Source organism: Thamnophis elegans, chromosome 14 (genome assembly GCF_009769535.1).
Source record: "Thamnophis elegans isolate rThaEle1 chromosome 14, rThaEle1.pri, whole genome shotgun sequence".
NCBI lineage: Eukaryota > Metazoa > Chordata > Lepidosauria > Squamata > Colubridae > Thamnophis > Thamnophis elegans.
Window position 1 is genome coordinate 37374706 of NC_045554.1, and position 18457 is coordinate 37393162.

General features: G+C 44.2%; 1 protein-coding gene across 1 annotated transcript in view; it reads left to right on the top strand.

The window, feature by feature from the left end:
* The first annotated feature begins 3179 nt into the window (after positions 1 to 3179).
* The window catches only part of AARS1 (alanyl-tRNA synthetase 1), a 35571-nt gene continuing 20293 nt past the window's right edge, over positions 3180 to 18457 (top strand). Inside the window, exons 1-7 of the mRNA XM_032230634.1 lie at positions 3180 to 3265; positions 3354 to 3422; positions 6876 to 7036; positions 10425 to 10613; positions 13192 to 13337; positions 15075 to 15266; positions 18022 to 18166. Coding sequence (XP_032086525.1) covers positions 6896 to 7036; positions 10425 to 10613; positions 13192 to 13337; positions 15075 to 15266; positions 18022 to 18166 — 813 coding nt within the window. The 5' untranslated portion in view covers positions 3180 to 3265; positions 3354 to 3422; positions 6876 to 6895. The remainder of the gene's footprint in view (positions 3266 to 3353; positions 3423 to 6875; positions 7037 to 10424; positions 10614 to 13191; positions 13338 to 15074; positions 15267 to 18021; positions 18167 to 18457) is intronic.

Consider the following 18457-nt stretch of genomic DNA (forward strand, 5'->3'; position numbering starts at 1 on the left):
TATTTTAAGCTTTATGTCTTACTTGTTTGGAGTGAGAAGTATCTCTGTAGTTTCTGCTATCTTCTGTAGCTTTAGTCCTGCAGCAATATTAAGATAACTACAGCCACCTGTGTTACCTTCCCTGAGAGTGTAAAGCAAAGCTGCTTTGATAGCAACAGGCTGCCTTCTCCCTGCTCTTCAATCATGATAACTTTCTACAAACCTTCCCTCCAGGTCCGCTTAGTTGCAAAGATAAGTTCTGGAGGCTCAGCCATCTCCACCAGCTGTTGGATCATCAGTTACAGCCCCCGATTTGAATCAGTCACTAACATGCTACGAGTTAACGGAGCCATCCTTTCACTGAATTCTTACTTTTCTGTACTGCCTGGAAATTGTTTGGCGGTTTAATAACTATAGTGCTAGGACTCAGGAAAGAGGTGTGTCTCCTGACACAATCTCTTCATTTGCCTGGGGGCCATGGCATGCAAATCTTTCCCGGGGGAAGAGCATCTCCAAGGACCAGAAGAGATATAAAACACCTCTTGTCTGCTTCCCACCCAATTTGTACATCCTCCTCTGTGATGCTTCTCAACCCCTTAGTTCTGGATTCACACCAGAGGTGGGTTCCTACCAGTGCGCACCTGTTCGGTAGAACCGGTTCGTCAAATCTACCGAACCGGTTAGAAGAGGTACCACCAGTGGACCCAGAAAGCAGGCCACACCTACAGAAGAGGTTGCAAAATTTTTTGAAACCCACCACTGACACACACACACACACACACACACACACACACACACACACACAGAGAGAGAGACAGACAGACAGACAGACTGACACAGAGAGAGAGAGAAAGAGAAAGAAAGGAAGAAAGAAAGAAAGAAAGAAAGGAAGGAAGGAAGGAAAAAGAAAGAAAACGAGTGAGAGAGAGATGAAAGAAAAAAAGAAAAAAGGGACAGAGAGACAAAAGGAAGGAAAGAGAGAGAGAGGGAGAGAGAGAGAGAGAAAGGGAGAAAGAAAGAAAGAAAACACATGGCCGGCCAGCCACTCCCACCAGGTCACATGGCCGGCAAGCCACTCCCACAAAGGAGGCCACACCCACAGAGTAAGTTCCAAAAAATTTTGAAACCCACCACTGATTCACACCAATAAATAGCGCAAATGAATAGCAACCACGGGACTGACTCTTCCCACATGTGGCACTTGGGATGAAAAGTGACGGTAAGCTATTCCGTGACGATGATGCGTTTATTCTTGTCATACTTCTTTAAGGACAGATTCCTCCTGCAGCAGACACCAGAGGGATGGATTCTCCTTTCAATCCACAAAGATCTGATCCTTTTCCCCAGGGAGGAACTCAAGGTGGCTTATTCTGTTCACCAGGCTATTTTGTTCCCCTCCCAATCCAGAAAAGTGCCAGATGACGATGAATCCAAGCCAGAAATCACCTTCACCAAGCCCTTAGTACTGGACTCCACTGTCATCGGGGCCTGCGGGGAAAGGAGAAGCTGGATTATGGTTCTGCAAATTGGTATAATCATTATTTTGTGAATCTTCTATTCGATTCATAGTCTAGGACTGTGATGGCAAACCAAGGATGCTTGCAGGGCCCACTCTGCAGGCACACCAGCTGTCACCCCAGTCCAGATCCACCGTGTGTGCGCATGCACTTCCTGCTGGCCAGCTGGTCTTCAAGTCTCTGCCATTCATGTGCGGGGTGGGTGGGTGCTTGGCATTGCATTTTGTGGGTTTGCATGCACACCCCGTGCTCCGTTTTGGGCCTGGAAAGCCCTTGCACCAACCTGAAGGCCAAAATTGGGTGCGGGGGGGGGGGGAGCGGGGCACATGCACTAGGGCAGTGTTGGGTTTCAAAAATTGTCCGAACCTACTCTGTGGGTGTGGCCTCCTTTGTAGGAGTGGCTTGCTGCCCATGTGACCAGATGGGAGTGGCTTGCCGCCCATGTGACCGGATATGAAGATGCTGACGACACTTGTCAGAACCACCTTAAATTACCTCACACACAGCACTGGCATGCATAAGAATAGGATGTAAACTTGTTTTTTAAAAGGCATCTTTGGTTTGCGTTAAAACAACTTCAACACACGCAATGTTCTGATTGCACCACAAACGCAGGAGTCATCCTTACCTTTCACAGAGGCACTGAGTTTTATAAATATGAGCATGAAAGTGTAGAATAATCATATCCAAGGACCGGTGGTGGGTTTCAAAAATTTTGGGAACCTCTTCTGTAGGTGTGGCCTGCTTTCCGGGTCCACTGGTGGGACCTTTCTAACCGGTTCGGTAAGCATCCTTGCTTACATAATTCTGGCATAATTGTTAGCTGATTATCTGGGCTCCCACGTTCTGGATTTGGGATCCTTGATCTTTTTGTGTACAACATGCTACTTCACAACAGTTTTAGTTAAATATACATTCAATGTTTATGTGATCTTCAGAGCTGATTATTGTCATTCAGAATTTCTATTGAAGTTTTTATTTTACGCAATGGGATGTTGTTTGCGCAATGCTTCAAGGGGCCTCAAAACACACACACACACAAAACACAAAACACAAACTAATAAATCCACATTCACATTCCACGGAGCAGAATGTTCCAGGAAACATTTTATCTTATTTTTACTGACGTTGCAGAAAATGTTTTAAAACTCGCGCAGATAGATGCACGATCCCTTTCTTTGGTCATTTTTTTTTTAAAAAAAGAGGTGGATTCTGCAAAATATTCAAAAGACTTATGTTCACATTAAAAAAAAATTATAAAAAAATAGTGCATTTTAACGACGTGGTCCCTCCCCCAGCCTATATTATCCTACACAACCAATCCCGCATTATTATTATTATTATTGTTATTGTTGTTGTTGTTGTTATTATTATTATTTTAATAATTTTATTTTTTGAACCAATCCCGCATTATTAACCGCTCTCTGTAATTAGATCTTCCCATCCCCGCCTCCCGGGCCAGTCCTTTCTCTTAATGGCGGCCCCCTCGCCGCCTTCATGCCCTTCCCTAGGAGACCACGTGACCTCAATTTCGCAGCCATTGCATCAGCCGGCCCAAATCCTCAATCTCAGCGTGCTGCAAATGCTGGCCTGTCGGCGTGACTCGGCCCCTTTGGAGTTGACGGACAAGACTTTGGACCAATCGTCACTCGCATTTTAAGCCTTTAGGCCAATAGGACGCGCGAGCTAAAGAAAGGCCCGCCCCTCCCCCGTCAGCTGCGTAGCGAAAGCGCCGCCGCAGCTGCGCGAAGCGACATCGCGGGTTGAAGGTAGGCTATTGGAGGGGTCGTCTGAACGGAAAGAAATAAAATAAAGGCGTGTTTGTTCCACTCCGGCATCTTTTGTCTTGTTTTCCAGGCGCAAAAGGCGGCGTCCTCCTCCTCGGTGGTTTCCCCCCCCACCTTCCAGTCATTCAGGCACAACAAGGTAGGCTGGGCGGAGAAAAATGGGCTGAGTCCTTCAAGCGCACAATAAACGTGGTGGTGAGGCGGTTGTTTGCATGCATGTTGCACGATGAACCCTCTGTGCCTTTCTGTCCCTTTGCTCGAGCTCCCCACCTGTAAAAAGGAGCTGGGCTTAGGTTGCTGGTTTGGGGTGTCAGTGGCTTCAGTGCCCCATGCTGGGTGTGTGTGTGTGTGTGTGTGTGTCTCAGTGGCTAAGACACTCAGCTTGTCGATCAGAAAGGTTAGCAGTTGGGTGGTTCGAATCCCTAGTACAGGCCTCCTGCATGAGCAGGGGGTTGATTTGATTGATTGATTGATTGATTGATTACATTTATATGCCGCCCTTCCCCCCCCCCCCAGGGGACTCAGGGCGGCTCACAATTCAATCAGGGAAGGGGGTACAGACAGGGGGATAAAAAAGACAAGACATAACAATACAAAATTTAAAAACACACAACCACCATACCATTCGAGGAGGGGGGCAAAAGCTCTTTAGCCCCAGGCCTGTCGGAACAGCCAGGTTTTAAGGGCTTTGCAGAAGGCCTGGAGGGTGGTGAGGGTTCGAATCTCCACGGGGAGCTCGTTTCAGAGGGTCGGAGCAGCCACAGAGAAGGCTCTCCTCTGGGTAGTCGCCAGTCGGCATTGGCCGGCGGATGGAATTCGGAGGAGGCCTAATCTGTGGGATCTGATCGGTCTATTGGAGGTAATTGGCAGCAGGCGGTCTCTCAAGTACCCAGGTCCAATACCATGAAGGGCTTTATAAGTGACGACTAGCTGACCTCCAAGGTCCCTTCCAATTCTGTTACTGTTAGCGTTACCCTGTGTGTCTACAGAGCTTCTCAATCATCCAAGTCAGGGTTGTCCCAAAAGTGCTTTTTCCAAAAGAAAAATTAGACTTACTTGGGTTTTTTTCCTTTTGAAAATGTTTCACTTCTCATCCAAGAAGCTTCTTCCGTTCTAACTGATGGAAATGGAAAGACTGCATGTCAACAAACAGACGACTGCAAAGAATATAAATCTTTCCATTAATTGGCGGTCAGTTAGAATGGAAGAAGGTGCAGCTTAATGAAAAGAAGGATAGCAACTGAGGGCAGGACAAGCAGCAACGGATGGAAACTAATCAAGGAGAGAAGCAACTTAAAACTAAGAAGAAATTTCCTAACAGTGAGAACAATTCATCAGTGGAACAAGTTCCCTCCAGACGTTGTGAATGATCCAACACTGGGTGTTTTTAAGAAGAGATTGGATAGCCATTTGTCTGAAATGGTCTAGAGTTTCTTGCCTGAGCAGGGGGTTGGACTAGAAGACCTCCAAGGTCCCTTCTAGCTCTGTTATTCTGCATTCCATTCTGTAAGCTCCTTGGATGGGAAGAGAAACGTCAAAGGAAAAACAAACAAACAAGAAAGACCAGTTTTTTGAGGGGGGAAAAACAAAAAAAGTACCTTGAGCCTCAGGGACTCCAACCCTGAGGCTCAGGGTGTCCAAGATAAATTTGATTTCTGGCCAGCAGCACTGCAGCCATGGGTCAAAGTGACATACATTGTGCACCCCTTGTCATAAAGTCGTAACATGGCTTCTTCTTAGCCTGTCCCTGGCACTTAGCCATTGTGGTTTGCCAATAGCAGTTTAAGGGGTAGCATTTGGTCTCTTGTGAAGGGGTAGCATTTGGTGTGTTACAGGGAAACAAATCCACAGTTGTTGACTGACAGTTATTTGGCTTTTGTTCTAGGATTTATTAGATAAATTGAGTGTAATGTTTATTTAGAAATTGGTTTGGATGGTGAGTTAAATTGTGAAGCTGGGTGGCCTTATACATTTCTTGCATAAGTAAACACATAACGGTAAGTCTTCAAAGCTTGCTGGCCGATGGACCAATGGTGGAAAAGACATTGATTGGTGAACCACTCGGAGGCACCTGGTTGGCATTGTACAAAACGAAAAGCCGGAATAAGGTGCACCTTTGCCTGGAGCAGAAGGACGGATCTGAAATCCAGAGGATTACAATATTCCTAAAGAACACTAGATTGCGGGAAATGTTGGCCACAAATCCACTTTGGCCAGTTGGACATTTCTCTTCTGCCAGTTATTTTGGAAACTCTGTGTTTGTTTAAGCTGTTGGCAAACCGGTCCTCTGCTGTGTAGGGAAGAGAACGTCTTATGTTTTTAACCTTTCCTCTGAAATTCAGAGGTTGCATTCATACAACGCCTTTAACTTGGGAACTGGAAGGATCCATTTCTGGTTTGAATCAAAGGCGAATCAAAACATTTCCCATCGTGCTGTATGTTAAATTAGCAATAGCAACAGCAGTTAGACTTATATACCGCTTCATAGGGCTTTCAGCCCTCTCTAAGCGGTTTACAGAGTCAGCATATTGCCCCCAACAACAATCCGGGTCCTCAATTTTACCCACCTCGGAAGGATGGAAGGCTGAGTCAACCCTGAGCCCGTGAAATTTGAACAGCCGAACTGCAGAACTGCAGTCAGCTGAAGTAGCCTGCAGTGCTGCATTTAACCACTGCGCCACCTCCCCTCTCAAAACCTCCGCACAATATCCTATAACCTCTTAGCCTCACCATTGGTAGGAGAGGGATTGGATCCCTTCTCCTCCTTGGTAGACACACTCACAATCGGGGTGACATTGTGCACAATGAACATGAGTCGGCAACCGCCAAGTCTTTAATTCATCTATTAATAACTTTGTGCAACCCTAAGCAGTTGATTGATAAAGATTTTGTTTTCTGCTCAACCTGTTCATATCAACTACCGTAGGAGTTTTAACTTCTGATGTCAGTCAATGCTGGCGTAAATTTGATCACAAGGCCAGCAGCCATTGACAACTCAAGGTGGCCAATGCAGGTCGTCCTCGACTTACAACTTCATTTAATGCCCGTTCAAAGTTAACCATGGCACTGAAAAATGGGACTTACGACCATTTTTCACAGTTATGACCTTTTCAGCGTCCCCCATGGTCATATATGATCATAATTCCCAGGCTTGGCAACGACTTATATGTATGACTCTTGCGCTGTCCCGGGGTCACATGATCCCCTTTTACGACTTCCTGACAAGCAAAGACAGCAGGGAAGGCAGATTCACTTAGCAACCAAGCTACTAATTTTATCAACTGCAGCGATTCACAACTGCGGCAAGGAAGGTTGTATAAAGGGGGCAAAATCCACTTAACGTACGTATGCCTCACTTAACAACATAAATTTGGGGGGTCAGTTGTGATCGCAAGTCAAGGGCTAGCTGTATATCTAATGCTCCCTCCTCATCCTCTTTTCTCCACCAAAACAAGAGAGAGAGTAGCCGACCCCAGATCACCAAGCCAGCTTTCATGCCTTAAGATGGGACTGACTTTTTATAACTTTTCCTTGCTTTCTTCAAATCGGGTGTTTCTTTTTCCCACCTCTCTGTCTCTCTCTCTCTCCCCAGGGCTGAGCAGAGATCTCACAATGGAGACCCTGACGGCCAGTGAGATCCGTCAACGCTTCATCAATTTCTTTGTGGACCACCAACATACTTACGTACACTCGTCCGCTACCATCCCTCTGGATGACCCTACCCTGCTCTTCGCCAATGCTGGCATGAACCAGGTCAGTGATAATCAGGGGTGGGATTCTACCAGATCAGACCAGTATGTTCAATTTGTGCTTGGCTAAAGCCCTTTTTCTTTTAATTTGCTCGTCCCCGGACTTCTTTTGTAGTTGAGCTTCCACTTAAATCACACATGAAAGTCCTCCCCATCGAGTAGAAAATTCCACGGGGAATTTATCTTTCCCGCTTCGCAAACCAGAGAGGTGCTTCATTTAACACAGACACCTTGAATCACCCTTACTCCGTGTTGCAAAAGGATGGGGAATTGTGTGAAAGAAAAAATCTCTTTCTGACCTGTGGTTTTTTTCCTCGGGAACAATGGAGTCTCCAGGCTTGAGATGTCCCAAATCTCCTCCTGTAGTGTATTGTAATCTTTCTCCTTATTTTTCTTAGCAGTATAGGCTATTGTTAGTCCTCTCCTCTTCATTGCGTCCCATAGGTTTTGTAATGAGTTGTTTCTTACTGACCTGAAAGAATCGTTCTAATTCTCTTTAGTATAGTATAGTCTTTATTGTCATTGTACAAAATAAATACAATGATTTTTTTAAATCCATTTAATATATTCCTTTTGTTTTAAAGCTTGAGGGTTCAATGTCCATCTTCCTCTCTTCTTGGCTGGCTACAGACCTGGCTACAGCACAGAAACCGCTTTGGTCGCATTGACCGATGATCTCTGGAGAGCCAGGGATGGAGGCCACGCCTCCATCCTAGTACTCCTTGACCTCTCGGCGGCTTTCGATACCATCGACCATGGTATCCTTCTGCGACGACTGCGGGAGGTGGGGGTGGGAGGCACTGTTTTGCAGTGGTTCTCCTCCTACCTCTCAGACAGGTCGCAGTCGGTGTTAGTTGGGGGGCAGAGATCGACCCCTAGGCCCCTAACATATGGGGTGCCGCAGGGTTCGGTCTTATCCCCCCTACTATTTAACATCTACATGAAACCGCTGGGCGAGATCATTCGGAGGCACGGAATAAGATACCACCAATACGCGGACGATACCCAGTTGTATCTGTCCGCCCCGTGCCAACTCAATGAAGCGGTGGACGTGATGAACCGGGGTCTTGAAGCCGTTAGGGACTGGATGAGGGCTAACAAGCTTGTACTCAACCCGGATAAGACCGAGTGGCTGTTGTGTTTCCCTCCCAATAATTTGGCTAGTGTTCCATCACTCAGGCTGGGGGGCCAAATATTATACCCCTCAGACAGGGTTCGCAACTTGGGAGTCCTCCTGGACCCACAGCTGACCTTTGACCACCATCTGTCGGCTGTGACCAGGGGGGCATTTGCCCAGGTTCGCCTGGTGCGCCAGTTGCGACCCTACCTGAACCGGGAGGCTCTCACAACAGTCACTCGTGCCCTTGTGACCTCTAGGCTGGAATACTGCAACGTGCTCTACATGGGGCTGCCCTTGAAGAGCATCCAGCAACTTCAGCTAGTCCAGAATGCGGCCGCGCGAGTGATTGTGGGTGCACCTCGGTTCGCCCACATAACACCTATCCTCCGCGAGCTGCGCTGGCTACCTGTTGATCTCCGGGTGCGCTTCAAGGTGCTACTTACCACCCATAAAGCCCTTCATGGTAGTGGATCTGTGTACTTGAGAGACCGCCTCCTGCCAATTACCTCCTCGCGACCTATCAGATCACACAGATTAGGCCTCCTCCGAGTTCCATCCGCCAGTCAGTGTCGACTGGCAACCACGCGGAGGAGAGCCTTTTCAGTAGTAGCTCCGACCCTTTGGAACGATCTCCCCGTGGAGATTCGTACCCTCACCACCCTCCAGACCTTCCGCACAGCCCTCAAGATCTGGCTATCCCGTCAGGCCTGGGGTTAAAGATTTAATTCGTCCCCACCCGAATGATGAATGTTGTTTCCATTTTTAATTATGTACTGTTTTATATGTCATTGTCTGTATTCCCTTCCCCACAAGTTGTAAGCCGCCCTGAGTCCCCTCAGGGAAAAGGGCGGCCTATAAATAAACTTACAATTACAATTACAATTACAATTCTTTTTTTGCCCTTTCCATATTATTACAAGGGGATTATGATCTGCCCAGATATTTGGTATTCAGATCAATTTGGGTGAATCAGTAGCTCCGACGATCAATTGGGAACGAACTGGTTCGCTCCACCGATCAAGTGGACCAGCCCGCCGCCCCCCCCCCCCTTTGCGATTTACTTAACCTATATCTTCTCAGCTGAGTTGCGCCTCAGCTGTTTTCCTTTCCAGCACTAATGTGGAAGATAAATTTTCTCCACACTGCAAAGCACGTGATCACCGGTTGTTAAACTGGTAGGATCCCACCACTGGTGATAATAGATGCCTATAAAGCAGAGGGAACCGTACTCTCTTTTTCATAATTCAGGAATTTGGGGCCGACAAAAAAAATAGCAATATCACTTAGACTTATATACTGCTTTACAGTGCTTTTACAGCCCTCTCTAAGCGGTTTACAGAGTAAGCCTCTTGCCCCCAACAATCTGGGTCCTCATTTTACCACCCTTGGAAAGATGGAAGGCTGAGTCAACCTTGAGCTGCTCAGAATCAAACTGCTGGCAGTGGGCAGAGTTAGCCTGCAATAGCACTTAGACTTATATACCGCTTCACAGTGCTTTTACAGCCCTCTCTAAGCAGTTTACAGAGTCAGCCTCTTTCCCCCAACAGTCTGGGTCCTCATTTTATCCACCTCAGAAGGATGGGAGGCTGAGTCAACCTTGAGCCTGGTGAGGATTTGAACTGCCAAATTGCAGGCAGTCAGCAGAAGTAGCCTGCAGTACTGCACTCTAACCACTGCGCCACCGTGGCTCATGTTTTAAAAATGGTTTTTGTTTTTTTTAAGTTCTCAGCCTACTTTGCACGGAACTCCAGAGCTGAGTGTTAGGAATATAATTCTAACAGTTGGGTTGGCAATATATAAATCATGTAACAATGCTATACCTGTTTCTTTAAAGCATACTGTAAAATGTGATTGGTTGCTGTTTTCCTCAATCGGCCAGAAGAGGGAGCCAGAATGTCTGTTAGCTCTCTGTTTTGTTAGATGCTGGGCTGATCTGATCTGAGTGCCGTGAGCTATTGTAAGTTTTGCAACTGCTAGCAAACTTTGAATGCTGAACTGATTATATGATACTGGACTATGTTATTTGGATTATCCCTTCACTGAAAGACATTGATGACTGACTGTCTTAACTGTGTATGACTTGGACTGTTTGATGGACTCTGATACCTCTATTTCCACAAAAGTAAAAGCCTATTTAAACTGCAGTGTCTCTGTATGCTGGTTTGTGCGTTCTCCAACACAACTCTCACAACGCTTCTCTGAACATTCTCGCTCTCCCAACGGGGAGCGTATATAACACTGAGAATTGTTTTCTTCTCCTTTGTTATCCCAGTTCAAGCCTATCTTCCTCAATACACTTGACCCTTCCCATCCCATGGCCAAGCTGACACGCGCCGTCAACACCCAGAAGTGCATTCGAGCTGGCGGCAAACACAACGACTTGGACGACGTGGGCAAGGATGTGTATCATCACACTTTCTTTGAGATGCTGGGCTCCTGGTCTTTTGGCGATTACTTCAAGGTACGGCGGGAGCCCAGCAGGAAGCTCTCGACCCGGGGATACGACGTAGGGTGGGTTGGGGCTTACCTTGGCTTGTTGCACAAAGAGTCCTTGTGCCTTTGGGCCTCTTCAAATAAGGTTGGGAATTCTCTTGTGTAAATCTAGGAGAGCTCTTTGAAATTATAGTCACTTTTCAGTGCTGTTGTAACTTCGAGAGGTCTCTAAAAGAACTACGCTGTAAGTGAAAGACTACCTGTGTTTTATTGCTGTATATTAGTTTTAATTTGCTTTTAAAATACAGGCTTTAAAATTGGAGTTTCTAGTTCGCATGAAGTTGGGATGAAAGGGAAGGACTGGATTTCTGCTTGTGTTTCCTAATCCCAATGATTATTATATGTATATTTTTTATTAGAATAGAAATAGAATAGAGCATGGAATGGAATAGAATAGAATAGAGCATGGAATGGAATAGAATAATGGAATGGAATAGAAATAGAATAGAATAGAGCATGGAATGGAATAGAATAGAATAATGGAATAGGAATGGAATGGAATAGAATAGAATAAAGGAATGGTATTAGAAATAGAATAGAATAGAGCATGGAATGGAATAGAATAGACTAATGGAATGGAATAGAAATAGAATAGAGAATGGAATAGAATAATAGAATGGAATAGAAATAGAATAAAATAGAGAATGGAATAGAATAGAATAATGGAATGGAATAGAGAATGGAATGGAATGGAATAGAGAATGGAATGGAATGGAATAGAGGAAATCTAGGAGAGCTCTTTGAAATTATAGTCACTTTTCAGTGCTGTTGTAACTTCGAGAGGTCTCTAAAAGAACTATGTTGTAAGTGAAAGACTACCTGTGTTTCATTGCTGTATATTAGTTTTCATTTGCTTTTAAAATACACGCTTTAAAATTGGAGTTTCTAGTTCGCATGAAGTTGGGATGAAAGGGAAGGACTGGATTTCTGCTCGTGTTTCCTAATCCCAATGATTATTATATGTATTTTTTTTATTAGAATAGAAATAGAATAGAGCATGGAATGGAATAGAATAATAGAATAGAATAATGGAATGGAATAGAGAGCTATTTGAAATTATAGTCAACACTAGCAAAAATGGAACAGTGATCTGATATTGCATGCTTGGGATGTTGGTTACTCTACTGCTCAATCATCCAAAAGAACAGAGGCAGCCTGCTCATATTTCCAGACCCATCAAGTACAAGTAGTCATTGACTTCGTGACCCGACAAATGCGCGCATGACAAAAGCGCACCGACAAACCGCGCCGCTAAAACCGTGACGTCATCAATGCACCGACAACAGCGCACTGACAAGCGCGATTTAAGTTAGGGTTAGGTTTAGAGCGCGCTTCTGTTGGCGCACTGTTGTCGGCGCACTTCAGCGCTCATTCGTCGGCGCGGTTTGGAACTCGTGGTTTTGTCACCGCAGTTTCGTCGGGCGCGCTTTTGTTGGTGAACCGTTGACTTCACCACCACAATTAAACCCAAGTGATTTGCTTAACAGCCATGGCTACAAAGGTCGTAAAATTGGGTGTGACTCATTTAACAGCTGCCTTGCTTAGCATTGGATATTCTGGCCCCGATTGTGGGCATAAGTGGAGGCTACCTGTCTCTACGATGGCTCCGTGTTATTATTGCCACATTTAGAAAAAAGGTGAAATGTGGAAAGAAAGGCAGCAGATAATCCTTCTGCCTGGCGAGACTTTCACAGTGTCAGCCTCTACATTGCTTGCTTGCTGTCGGCTGCCTTAGTAACGGGGAGGGAGGGGGCTCATGGTATTTGGGGGGGGGAATTAGTATTACTTAGGAGTTATCATGAAGGGAGTTTTGTTCTCACCATCTTCTGCGCATGCTGATGGCTCGAATTTGGGCTTAGTCAAGGTCATCCGTCTCTGCATACCAGCTGAATGCAGCCACTTGAAGATGCGCCCCACACAACACCTTTGGGAGTTGCAGATTCAGTGGTGGGATTCAGCCAGTTCGCACCTATTCGGGAGAACCGGTTGGTAACTTTCTAAGTAGTTCAGAGAACCAGTTGTTGGAAGAAATCTCCTTTTGTTTTTTCCCACTTTACAGGGCTAATCCTGGAAGGAAGGCAAGAAGGAAACATTTTGGTGTTGTTTCTAGCCTAATATTTATGGACCTGCTTACAGAAACTGCCTCTCCGGTTAACCCTTATGACATTGTAACAGTTAAGGTGAAGCGCCCATCGACATGAGTGACGTTGAGTTGGCCACGCCCACCCAGTCACATGACCACCAAGCCTCACCTACCCAGATAGTCATTAGGGCAGAGAACCGGTTGTTGGGTTATTTGAATCCCACCACTGTGCAGATTGGACATTGGGTTCGGGTAACTGGGGGTGGGAGGGTCTTGGGTAAACGTGTGATATGTACACGCTCACGCTTTTTTTGCTTCAGATCTTGCTTCACTTTAGCTGTTTTCATTCCATGTCCAGTAAAAGTCCCTTTATCTCTACTCAAATGGAGTTGGGGGTTTTCTTTCTTGGGTACTGAATGAGGCAACGCCTGACGCCCAGCCCTGTTTTTCACTACCCACCCAGGAACTGGCTTGCAAGCTTGCCCTGGACCTGCTCACCAAAGAATTTGGCATCCCCATCGAAAGGCTCTACGTGACTTATTTCGGTGGCAACGAGGCAGCCGGCTTGGAGCCCGACTTAGATTGCAGACAAATTTGGCTAGATCTCGGGTGAGTTGGGGTTTACCCAGGAAATTCTTCCTTCACTGTCAGAAAGCAACCTAAAATCCCTCCCAACAGAAGCAGAGGGGGTTAAGGGCCAGGCAAGGAGGTGTAAGAGAGATCACATCTCTTAGTCTTTCCAAACTCTAGTCCCGTGATGGCGAACCTATGGCACGTGTGCCAGAGGTGGCACACAGAGCCCTCTCCCTTGGCACGCTCACCGTTCCTCCAGGTCAGATCTCCCTGGCGTTTCTTTTGTGAGCTTCTGTTTCCCTGCAAACGACAAAACAGAAGCTCACGGAAGAAAAAGATCTTGCCTCTTGCCACATTGCCAGTGTTAGGATGCCCCGCCTCTCACCGGCCAGCTGGTACTTCAGATGTCTGCTGTGCATGCACGCATGTCCGTGCAAGCATGCATTTGTACATGCGCACACCTTTCACTTTGTGCGCGCCGTTTGGGCACTCGGTTTCTAAAAGGTTCACCATCCCTCCTCTAGTCTGTGCCTTAAGTTTCCCCTTTCTTTACATCATGCCAAAATTCTTGTGCTCTAAGAAAAATAAATAAACTGGGAATAAATTTAACGGATTTCAGGTTTGTTGTTGCTTTTGAATTAAGAGTTGTGATTTAGAAGCAAGTTTACTTTGGTGCAGCGCTTCTTAAAGTGTATTCCCAAGACCTCTGTGAAAGAGCCAAGGTGGCGCAGTGGTTAAATGCAGCACTGCAGGCTACTGCTAGATGAGCAGGTCAGCGGTTCAAATCTCACCGGCTCAGGGTTGACTCAGCCTTCCATCCTTCTGAGGTGGGTAAAATGAGGACCCAGATTGTTGGGGGCAATATGCTGACTCTCTGTAAACCGCTTAGAGAGGCCTGAAAGGCCTATGAAGCGGTATATAAGTCTACTGCTATTGCTATTGCTATGTTGCTATAAAAAAATCGAGATTATTTGCCGTGTTTAAAAATAATAGTGCCTTAAAATCCCACCACTCTTTATAGAGTCATCCATGCTTTTTAAAAGTGGGAAGGGATCCTAAAGGGAAAAAAAATTAAGAAACTTTGGTTTAGTGGAAAGCAAGCCATTCAGAAACCACAGCTTGATCATCTGGCTTGCTTCTCATATTGGATGTTTTAAACCACCATTTTTACCAAGAATCTCCCAAAATGGTTTATTACTCGGCTGCACAAAATAAAAAGAAGGGAGCGTGATCCCAGCTGATGGGGTGTTCCTTGTCAGTATTTATAGTCCTTAGTTTTGATGGTGTGATGACAATATTACTTTAAAAAAAACTTGCTAAGTGAACTTCAAATACCAACTTTCCTAACCTTGTGCATCCCATCTGTGATGGGACTACAGTCCTTGGAATTTCGTGTTCCCAGGGTCACATCTGGAGGGGACAAAAGTGGAGGGGAATAGCACTAGCACTTAGCCTGATATACCGCTTTACAGCCCTCTCTAAGCAGCTTACAGTGTCAGTCTCTTCCCCCCAACAATCTGGGTCCTCGTTTTACTGACCTCGTAAGGCTGAGTCCACCTTTTTAGCTGGTCAGAATCAAACTCCTGGCAGTGAGCAGTGAGTTAGCCTGCAATACTACCTTCTAACCACTGTGCCACCATGGCGCTCGCTAGTCAATATTTTCAAAGCTGTTTGAAAATGCTCTGGGCTCCTAATTAATCCAGAGCACCGAAGTTATGACTTGTGGGCTCTTTCCTCACTCTTGTTATTCATGGAGATTTTTTTCTCTTTTAGTCTGGCAGAGAGTAAGATCCTTCCAGGCAGCATGAAGGACAACTTCTGGGAAATGGGAGACACCGGGCCCTGTGGCCCTTGCAGCGAGATGCATTACGACCGGATCGGGGACCGAGACGCTTCCCACCTTGTCAATCAAGATGATCCCAATGTGCTCGAGATCTGGAATTTGGTGTTCATACAGTTCAACAGGTGATGCTGGAATTGGGTTTCCTTTTGCTTGAGATCTCCCAGCTGTGGGTTTTCCAGTCAATCAGAGGAAGCGCTCTGAAGAATTCCACCCCCGCATTTATATTTATACATATACATGTGTGATATATTTGTTTTACCTACGAACAGGTAGTCCTCGACTTCCGACCACAGTTGAGCCCACAATTTATGTTGCTAAGTGAAACATTGGCCCCATTTTGCGACCTTTCTTGCTACAGTTGTTAAGGGGTGTTAACAATTGGTGTTTTTTTTAAACCAGTTTTTTTATTTTTTGTTACATATTTTAACTTTTTTTTATAAACGAAGTATTGTCCGGTTCCCCCCCCCCCCCGCCTTTACATTTTCTTTTATGTGCAGTTCGTTTTACATCATATTTTCATTTTACATTTCAGTCATCTTGTTTTCATCCCATATTCTTCCGCTTAGTTTTAGTTTCTTCTTAATAGATAAACAACATCATTACTTGCCTCTCTGAATTAATCAAATTTAACATATCATTTCCATCTGTTATTCTGTTTCACTCTTAATAACATATATCCTCAAATTTAATTTGGTACAGTGGACATTTCATTTTATTAATTATTCACACGTAATTCTATTAATCTATTTCCCTCCCATCATATTGAATATATACCGTGGGCTGTATTTACCAAATTTCATTCTATTCTACTAGTAAATCCTTTTCTTTCTTTCTTCCTGACAACCATTTTGTCTTAGTCTCTCAGAAACTTCACTTCTCTCATATTCTCTTCTCTCCACCCATTTACCTAGTTTTTTCTTTTTCTTAAATCAGTTTTTTTTTTAACATACAAAATACACACAAACAAAACTTAGACATAAACTACATTTACACAATACATTGGAACTTCACCTTCCTTCTTATAGCAGTTTCAAATCGGTACAGTTCTCCTGATTTTATTTCCCCTTCTAATATATTTGAGTTTCACCATTTTTAACCCTCTTATTTTATTCATCTACCTAATATATTGGGTGATTACCTCTAATAGGTTTCAACACTCTTGAATGCATATATACATGGTAATCCTACTTAAACTTCTATTTTGGGGTTTTATTGTCTTCTTTCATTGACTCTTGTTTCTTTCCTCCATCCACCTATACCATTTTCTTTTCTTTTTCTTAATCTTAAATGTTTTTTCTTTCCAATCTTTTTTCTCCTTTTTAATTGTTGCTTTAATATCTCTCCCAAATCCCCCCCCCCATCATCTTTCCCCATTCATCCCACCTTTGCTATTTAACGTTCCCTTTTTGGGGGGGGGGGTTAACAATTGTTATATTAGTAACACAATTATTAACATGGTATATTAAGACCTTATCTGGCTTCCCCATTGACCTTGCTTATCAAGAGTCACAAAAGGCGATCACATGACCCCCCCAGGACACAGCGACTGTCATAGGTACATGCCAGTTGCCAAGTGTCTGAATTTTGATTACTTGAACCTAGGGATCTTGCAATAGTCGTAAGTGTGAAAAACGGTCCTAAGTCACTTTTCAGTGCTGTTGTAACTTCGAGAGGTCTCTAAAAGAACTATGCTGTAAGTGAAAGATTACCTGTGTTTCATTGCTGTATATTAGTTTTAATTTGCTTTTAAAATACACGCTTTAAAATTGGAGTTTCTAGTTCGCATGAAGTTGGGATGAAAGGGAAGGACTGGATTTCTGCTCGTGTTTCCTAATCCCAATGATTATTATATGTATATTTTTTATTAGAATAGAAATAGAATAGAATAGAGCATGGAGTGGAATAGAATAGAATAGAATAATGGAATGGAATAGAAATAGAAATAAAATAGAATAGAGCATGGAATGGAATAGAATACTGGAATGGAATAGAAATAGAATAGAATAGAGCATGGAATAGAATAGAATAAAGGAATGGAATAGAAATAGAATAGAATAGAGAATGGAATAGAATAGAATAATGGAATGGAATAGAAATAGAATAGAATAGAGAATAGAATAGAATAATGGAATGGAATAGAAATAGAATAGAATAGAGAATGGAATAGAATAGAATAATGGAATAGAAAGAATAGAATAGAGAATGGAATGGAATAGAATAGAGCATGGAATAGAATAATGGAATGGAATAGAAATAGAATAGAGCATGGAATAGAATAGAATAATGGAATGGAATAGAAATAGAATAGAGAATAGAATAGAATAATGGAATGGAATAGAAATAGAATAGAGCATGGAATAGAATAATGGAATGGAATAGAAATAGAATAGAGAACAGAATAGAATAATGGAATGGAATAGAAATAGAATAGAGAATGGAATGGAATAAAATTCAATTCAATTCTTTGTTGGCCAAGTGTGATTGGACACATAAGGAATTGCTCTCAGTGTACATAAAAAGACAAGATACATTCATCATGAATCCTAAGGTACAACACGTAATGATAGTCATAGGGTACAAATAAGCAATCAGGAAATAATCGATATCAATATAAATCATAAGGATACAAGCAACAAAGTTACAGTCATACAGTCATAAGTGGGAGGAGATGGATGATAGGAACGATGAGAAGACTAATAGTAATAGAAATGCAGCCTTAGTGAATAGTTTGACAGTGCTGAGGGAATTATTTGTTTAGCAGAGTGATGGCGTTCGGGGGGGGGGACTGTCCTTGTGTTTAGTTGTCTTGGTGTGCAGCGCTCTACAGCCTCGTTTTGAGGGTGGGAGTTGAAACCATTTTTCTTCTTCTGGGGCCAGAGAGGCTGATGGGACCTTGAAGCCACTGCCGAAGAAAAGCATCGACACCGGGATGGGGTTGGAACGGCTGGTGTCCGTGTTGCAGAACAAAATGTCCAACTATGACACAGATCTTTTCGTGCCTTATTTTGAGGCTATTCAGAAGGTACATCCCAAGTTCGGGGCAGGTGGGTTTGTCTATACATGGTTCAGCCTGTGGCTAGCATAGCTCAGGCCTTTTGGAACAATGCAGTGTAACAGTGGAGTTGCCATGGTAACGGCTTCACAGTACTCCACAAGGGGGCTCCCTATGGTAAGGGGGGAAATCCAACATTAGAAATTATGTTTTAGCAATAGCAGTTAGACTTATATACCGCTTCATAGGGCTTTCAGCCCTCTCTAAGCGGTTTACAGAGTCAGCATATTGCCCCCACAGTCTGGGTCCTCATTTCACCAA